This window comes from Zingiber officinale, chromosome 3A, assembly GCF_018446385.1.
Source record: "Zingiber officinale cultivar Zhangliang chromosome 3A, Zo_v1.1, whole genome shotgun sequence".
Lineage (NCBI taxonomy): Eukaryota > Viridiplantae > Streptophyta > Magnoliopsida > Zingiberales > Zingiberaceae > Zingiber > Zingiber officinale.
The window spans coordinates 104957719-104966282 of NC_055990.1; the positions used below are offsets into that span (position 1 = coordinate 104957719).

At 36.7% G+C, this 8564-nt stretch overlaps 1 protein-coding gene across 2 annotated transcripts; it reads right to left on the reverse strand.

The window, feature by feature from the left end:
* Positions 1–1829: 1829 nt before the first annotated feature.
* Positions 1830–7336, reverse strand: LOC122052224 (maltose excess protein 1-like, chloroplastic). 2 transcript variants are annotated; one of them, XM_042613646.1, is made up of 9 exons: positions 6949–7336; positions 6730–6903; positions 6360–6650; positions 6174–6263; positions 2772–2873; positions 2570–2688; positions 2400–2462; positions 2264–2325; positions 1830–2177 (listed from the first exon to the last, which is right to left on the reverse strand). In XM_042613646.1, exons 1-9 carry the CDS (start codon positions 7192–7194, stop codon positions 2095–2097), a joined length of 1230 nt encoding a protein of 409 aa, XP_042469580.1. In that variant the 5' UTR covers positions 7195–7336; the 3' UTR covers positions 1830–2094. The 2 variants fall into 2 exon arrangements, with proteins under 2 accessions (XP_042469580.1, XP_042469581.1); XM_042613647.1 differs by having other exon boundaries at positions 6730–6882; positions 6949–7332.
* Positions 7337–8564: the final 1228 nt, after the last annotated feature.

Sequence of the window (8564 nt, forward strand, 5' to 3'; positions counted from 1 at the left end):
AGTTATTGTTTGTGATGGATTGTTTCTCCAATGGCCTTTCTTTTGATCGTTTACCAATTTTGGCAATTACCAATTATGTGCAGTTGTGTGCCAATGGTTAATGTAGTATGCCCTTTCTTTTGATAACACAATGGTTGTCTTTATAATATGCCAAGGGTTAATGTAAGGGACTTAGTTCTCAGTTATGAATAATTTGAGAAATGATTTTTTTTCATATGTAGTGACAACTTATTTATCTGGACTATGTTGTTATTGGGAGTTATAAGCGAATAAAATTCTCTTTTTTTGAATTTCTTTCAGTTATTGTTTGTCATGGAGGAAGAAATGATTGAATCATGTGTGCCACTGAATGATAGTGATTTGCCAGCGTTGGGTGATTTGTCAAGCTCACAACGAAATGATACTCCATAAGTTGGGATGCATTTTTCATTTGAAGAGAAAACTCGTGATTTTTATAAATCATATGTCCAAGGTCTTGGTTTTGGTATTTCAAAAATGCGTTCCAAAAAAGGAGATGATGGCCAGTAAAAGTATTTTCGTTTGGATGCTCTAAAAATGATAAGAATATTCATAGAGTTAAAAATTTCTTTTATCCTAGACATTGTAGCAAAATGGATTGCAAAGCAAGGATAAATATTACAATTTAGAATGATGAATTATTTTTCATTATTAATATTTTGAATACAATCATGCATTAAGTCCAAAGAAGTCAAGACATTTTAGATGCAATAAAGTGTTAGATTCCCAAACTACGAGGAAATTAGAATTGAATGATCAAGCGGAAATACCTTTGAGTAAAAATTTTTAATCATTTGTTGTTGAAGCCGATGACTATGAAAATTTATCATTTGATAAGAGAACGTGCAGAAATTATGTGGTTGAAGCACGTAGATTAAGACTTGGGTATGGTGATGCAGAAGCCTTGAATAATTACTTTTGTCATATGCAAAGTAGAAATTCGAATTTCTTTTATACGATTGACGTAGATGAAGATTGTCGCATAAGAAATATATTTTGGGCTGATGCAAGATGTAGGGTTTCATATGAGTATTTTGGGGCTTGATGCTTTGTAACACTTCGTTTGTGAAGCAAAAAAGGGTTAACTATCTTATATGAAGTGGTGGAAACTGTATTGTGAAAAGAGGGAGCAACTCCAAAAAAATATTTCATTGTTAGTACAATATGATCATGAGTTACCCAGAAGCTACCTACAAATGATCATGAGTTACCTATGATCATGAGTTAACTATTCACAAGCCAATTTATGATCATGAGTTACCCAGAAGCTACCTACAAATTAAATGACGAGGTAGCTCAAAGCTAACTAGGAAGAGTTCAATGACGATGACGGAACGGAAGGAAGTTTTATGGCACGATGAAAAAAAAATATTACTTTACCATATTTTAAATGGATAAAAAATCAATTAAAACTTAATTGATTGGAATCCACTTTTTTTTTTGTGATCATTTAGACCATGTTTGAGATAGAAATTTCTGTTAAATACTGTGAGATTAATTGACTTATTAATATATATTTTTTTTAACATATCTAATATTCAGATGAATTTATATCAATTATTAAAGAATTAATTAATTAATTAATAATATATATCCATATGTCAAGACCTGCGTAATGCTATAAAATTAATTGATCTATCACTCTTCCATATTGATATATTAATTAATAATATATCAATATGTCAAATCATACATTATATATCCCACACCTTTCGCATTAATTATTTTTTAATCATTTTTTAAACTACATAATAAATTCATTACTTTTAAACATACACAATAAATGCATTAAAAACCATACAATAATTAACTCACTAAACAAATTGCTAAATTCTTTATTTGGCATTTATGGCAGAATAGAAGAAATAACATGTATTAAGAAAAAAAAATAAAACAAGGAGCATAAAATATATAAATGGTAATATTTGAGAAGCATAATCTGATATAGGGTTTTCTAGAATTACCATCTTGAAGTAGTAAAGTAGATTTTACTGGAGGTCGGCTTCGTAGGACTTTCAGATTAGTAGGAAGCTCGAACACTTGGATTACTAAAAGAAAGTACTATCTTCATTTTAATCATGATCCAAAAACAAGCTCTTTGATGGATCTTAAAGGGTTGTTGTATCCATAGGCCACTGAATCTCTCCAGAGGGACATCCCTAACACACGGCAAGCAAACGAATCATACTTCCAATTAGCCGAGCGATATCTACGATAACATAAAGTAGCCAAGATTGATTGATACCTGTCCAAAGAAGCAGTCCAATGGTTGTTCCAAAGAAAAACTCCCTGCTGATGGTGTTAAGACTAGAACAACCCCGAAGGTTTAAAGTTAACGACCGCACGAAGATATGGTTTAAAATTGTCATCGCATAGCTTACCTATACATGCAGAATAGGTTTCCCCAACCCTGAAGAAATGATGCCCAAATTGAACCAGTGAACCTATAATAATTCAGACAATAATGGCACTGGGAGATGAACTTATCACATGAAATCATGAAAACAAGCAAAATACTTCACTGGGCGACGGAATTCAAAGCTAAACCTACCACATAAGGTCTCGTATAAACAAAGCTCGCGGAATCATCAGACCATTTCCCATCATCGAAAGCAACATTGTGAAAGAGGATAAGCCTCTGATGTTATCAGGGTTGAGATAATTTGTCCACTGTAAATCAGAACAATCATCTACAACCACAATGGCCAAAATAACAGGAGAACATATAAACAACTAAGGTAAATTACTATTACCGTCTGTGCAACCGGCATCCACATGAAAAGGAGGGTAGCAGTCCATCCAGACAATGAACCTACTAACTTTGTTGCCTTCTCGGAAAGTTTGCCAATCCGTGCCTATACATGTAGGAATAATACGAGGGGAAAAGGTATGCTCTAAAAGAAGGAAAAGTTGTGTAAAATGTATGGAAAAATGGAGAAATACACTTTCACAGGGTTATGATTTCAAGTCCAACTAAAGAATAAAGCCCTATCATTAAAAAAAAAGGAATGGAAGAATCAGTACAGGACAAGGTACATCTAGGGTTCATCAGTATAATAAATTGGAAGAATGAAAGCATTATGATCCATATGCTAATGCTGGAGAAAAACTAGAATGATAGTAATATCAGGTAAAAGCAACGGGCACATTATACTTTAACAAACTTCCGAGATTTTAGACATATTTTAGTAATTTGATAATTGCTTCCTATATTTTACTGAACCATAGCATCAGAATAACATTGTCAAAGTGAAAAAACAACATAATATGAATTGACTAGCATATTTTTTTCTCACTCACTTTTGAATATTGGTAGGTGTGTCTTAGTTAAATTGTTTCTTGTTTGATCAGAGGGTATCAGTCATGGGAATATAATGCATTTGCTAACAGCACCAAATGGCTTCATCTTTTTCTGCTGACATATTGACCATCTCAAGATATATATTTCTATGAATCTATGGGCATTCTGCTGATGAATACATTTTTAGCAGAAAGAGTTAGTACTCCTACTATGATGAACAAAGTTATTACCCATCCACCTGGTCGAGTCTTTTACATCCCCACTTCTGTTCCACCCTCATAAGTGGGTCAATGTACCATTTGTTGGATCCAGGTTAGGTTGATCTATATGTGACATCAAATCCCTTTTGAACAAGTAGTATTTGGTGCATCATGCGGGTATCTGGGGTTACCAGGGGTATCAGTTACCCATTACTGATTTACATCCAAGTCCCTAGGTAAGATGAACCGGAACAAGAACTGGACAAGTTTGACCATTGTGTAGAAGATCAAGTTCTACTTGGGGAAAAGGCAAACTTCAAGACTACCCAACATATTTTCAGTTGTGATTTCCAGAAAGGAACTTCTTTCAGAAAAAGGCAAGAGTCAAATCTATTGGCCACCAAATGGTTGTCGATCCAGGCATGACATACCACCAGAATAATAGCTATAACGGTGGTACAATAAAAGAAAATGCATTCATGTACACAATTACACATCACCATTCATGAGGACGAAAGCACCATGTTTGCCCTACCGACAACGCAAGGATAGAAATGCTATAGTACCATGAAATCATATGAACTATGCCTCAAAGATTTACCAAGTCTACTGATAGGGATCTAGATAGAATATGTGAAAATCAAAATAATTTCATATGCAACACGGGCATAAATCATGCAGAACAGAATCAAAATACACATCAAAATAGGAGTGCCACACATGTTTTCATGCAGTGCTACAATAACAATGATAACAGTGAACATGATTAACATTACCGCATAAAATTACTAAGTACTGTATATATTTGGAACTTACACCACAAAATGAGTTGAATGAGTGTTACACATAGTCTATTCATGTTCCACATGAATTTGTATACTCATTATTCATGACATCCTAGTTTTAGCCTGCATAGAGAATTATGGACTAGTAAAGAGAGTTTTTATAAGCTTAAATGAATCTATTATTAATTAGCTTAAGTATTTTGAGCTAATGAATACTCAGACTAGTGAATGGGTTCTGTTATTTGGGCGAGTTGTGATAACTACTACCAGAGAGAACCTAATAGAAAAGGTTATCTATGGAATAGCAGAGCCTGTCATTACTCCTCACATGTTGATTATAGGCTATGAGTTGGACTTTCTCCTTGATGAGAACATTAAGCCTTAAGTGGGAGAGATTACATACTAGATTAGTTTCACATGGATAATTATGGATTAACAAAGAGGATTTATAAACTTAGATAAGTGGAACACTATTAACTAGGGTTAAGCATTTTGGACCATGGTAGTGCCTCACTAGTTAATAGGTTGGTTCTCTCATCTGGGCAAGTCATGACATTATAACTTGATATCTGTCAAACACTTGGTAATTATGTAGGATACCCTTCATATGATAAAGGGAGCTCTATGTGACTTCGGTTCATAAGAAGAATTATTTATGCCAGTAATAGCCTTAATAGAAAGGGATATGGAAAGATAAAATTCCAATGGAGAAAAGCTAAAAAAGGGCTCCCTACAGATCCTTGTCTTTTTTTCTTGCTTTTCACATTTATGATTCTTTGAAAACTGAGCCCTACTTTGATCATTGAAGGAAAGTTGATGGGGTATGCACATCTCAACCACTTTGAGACTCCCTTCATGGATGACGCTATACCAAGGCATCTGTCGAAGGGGGCATCAACAACTTGAGCATTTGAGTGGAAATTACACAATGAGAATCAACAAAGTTAATTGCATGTTTCACTGACCCAAAATTGATACCAAAGACCTCCCATCTGAAATTTTCAACTAAAAAGCAAACCTGATTCGTATTATGATGATTCTGATATCATTAAGAAACTAAATCATGTAGCGAAAAATCCTACTCTAAATTGGATGTGCATATTGTTTTGAGAATCCTCAGGGACCAAAAGCCTAAAAATATGGATGGTCCAATTGCAAAGCTACACTTAAAGAAAGAAAAAAAACTGACTTGATTTTGTGGGTCTTGTGGTATAGTAGTTGAGGTTTAACTTCGATCATTATGTTAAAATCAATGTTGAAATCAAAATTTAGTGTGTTGGTTCAACCACTTGGAGAATAATTTGTTGCATCTATTCTAGGCCATCTTAGAGTGTCTAATAACTCAGATCAATGTGGTTTGAACCTTGGATAGGAAAAATGGACTGATTTAAACAAGGAGGGATTTTGGAAACAATTGAACAAAATGCAGGAGTGAACCCTGAGTCCTATCTATTTGGCATCAGCTACATTGTTTGTGTCCCACCATTGAAATTTTGAACAAAATAGTCTACCTAAACCTACTTCATCCTAATAACATCCTCTTGTCTACTTCTCCCAAGTTGAGATCTTTTAGCACATATTTTCACTTGACATTTTTGTTTCAAACCCCATACCACATTTCCCTTTCGTTGAGGAAAAAAAATCCACTTGATGTTTCTCGCATTCCAACTCAAGTTAATTAAAAGACATTATTTCTCTTCCAAATTCAATTATTAAAGTGGTAGCTTTTCTACCAGCAATGTATTTTGGCAAATTCAGCTTCCCATCGGTTAATCATAAGATCATGAAAACTCTAACTCTGATGGGAGGCTACCTCCCGAGCACTAACATGTTCAAAAAAAATGTCATTAGTTAAGGAACATAGCTCACCAAAATGACAGTTGCAGCTGCCAGAGTGAAGGAAATGACTCCTGGAAGGATGCTGCTGGGGACAAATGGGACAAACGTAGACCACATAACCTATGATAGTATCCAATGATTAGATGCATAGGAATGAAGACGTCCAATCACCAACTGACTGAGCACCAGAATAGGGGAAAAAATGGAGAGTCCCACCTGAGGGAGTACAGCTAGTCCACCAATGGTAATGAAATCCTCCCAGAGATTCCAGATAGCACCATCAACCCAACCAAAGTAATTCAAAAAGTTCACAACGAGCCCTAAAGCCACAACAATCGTCGTCACCGCAAATTGCGGCAGTGGCATCGCCTGGGCCATGGTTAGCTGTGCTATCACTACATACGTCGAGACGACACCCAGCGTCTGGACGATGACTGCTTCTGTCTCCTTCTTCTCCACGAAATAGGACACTAGCGACAGGTTGCCCAGCAATCCAGTAAGCATACCCTACAACATACAATTCCAAATTCCAATCTTTACGCTAGTTCAGTCTAAGCAAATCAGTTTTCCCCAAAGAGACACCTACGAGCCAAGGCACGGCAAAAAGGGCGGCGTTGTTGCCCGAGAGAAGATTGCGGGCGTTTAGGATGATCTGGGGAAGTTGTAGGAGGAGGAAGGGGATGTTCGCAGCTCCCGCGAACCTGGACGTCAAGGAGTCCCATTCCTGGTAGTTGGATCCCTGGACAACAAACAATCGAATCTTCTTTTGAAATTCCAGCAAGGCGTGTAATAACCCATTCATTACCTTATCGACCGGATGGACGTCGTCAGCCGAGGTGGCGGAGAGCGGCGACGATCGCAGGCGTGGAATTGCGGATGCCGGAAGGTATTGGTTTAGGGTTATCAGACGTCGACACAGTGGCATGGGGATGGAGCCATGGGCCCTCGCCACGAGTGAACGCGAAGGGCGAGGAGGGAAGAGGCGGAAGGGTCCATGGCTAGCCGACTGGCGAAGGCGGAGCGCCGGCGGGGGAGTTATTGCCATTGCCATGAGAGGGCGAGCGAGGGAAGCGCGAAGGGAAAGGAGGCGACGAGATCTATCACGAGGGCAACATGGGAGAACACTTGATCCGAGCTTGGAGGTGATGGGTGGTGTTTATATAGGTGGATTCACGGCACCGGCGAAAGAGCAACTGGGGAGGGGAGAAAGAAAAGGCCCCACGTGAACGGAAGCGGACTAAGGTAAATGGACGGCGGAGGTAGCGACGCGTGGCGACGGCAGGGAGTGTTTACTTTAGGGAGGAGTATGGGAGGAAAATGGACGGCATACGAGGAGACGCATGGCAGGAAAAGATTTTTAATATATTAAAGGGCTGCCCAAACTCACGTGACAAAAGGTGATTCGTTCGCCCTCAACGTCTCCGTCAACTCATTCCTAGGTCAACACGGAAGAGATAAATCACAGATGACTATTAGTCATTAGTGCAAATGGTCAAGATATGAGAGAGGTTATGCTCGATCACACCGAATTTCGACCCCGACTTTATATGATAACACTCTATATCTTAATCATCGCACCACCCCGAAAGGACCGGGCTGCCCAAACTCACGTAAATAGAGCTGATCGGTCGTCATCATAGCGAATTAAAAAATACACAATCCAATCCATTGTGGCTTAAGCAAGCCAAAATATATAAAAATTAAAACTTAAAAAAATTTCAATTTCAATTACAGATTAGACTAGACGGATCAAACTCACCATAATTTTTATTTTTTTTAAAAAATATTTTTTTCTCAATTCACAGTCAATCCAAATTCACCTTAGACCGACCCGTGCCTGCATAATTTAAATTGACAGCTCTATCCATAAATACGAGATCCCGAAAACGAATCAATGTAGATATTAGAAAAGACTATTTAATCAATGCAAAATCCCCTAAAAAAAAACTCTTTATTGTAAAATCTGTATTGCAAAAGTCTATTTTCATCACTTAAATCCAAGATCATGAAAACACACCGACAATAATTTAATCATTACGTAAAGCTCCCTTTCAAAATTCTAATTATACATTAAAAAGGGAAAATATCATCATTGGCAGTGCATTTGGTAAACACTCAAAAAAGCAATGGTACAACTAAAATTTAAATCTCAAATAAAATAAATATTTTCGAGGTTAATTTTTAAATATGTATAAACTATACTCAAATCTAAAGAATCCAAAGAAGAGGGAATGTTAACATTAGATAGTATTTTTTTCTACATAGACATTAAAATATTATCTTCCTAAAACTTTATAATAACAAAGCGTTTATGCGAGCAACATCTAGAATTAGCTATCCAAATGGTCTAACATTGTACTTGAGCTATAAGAACATAATGATCTTAAATCGACAATCAAACCAAGAAAAAGCTCATAAACT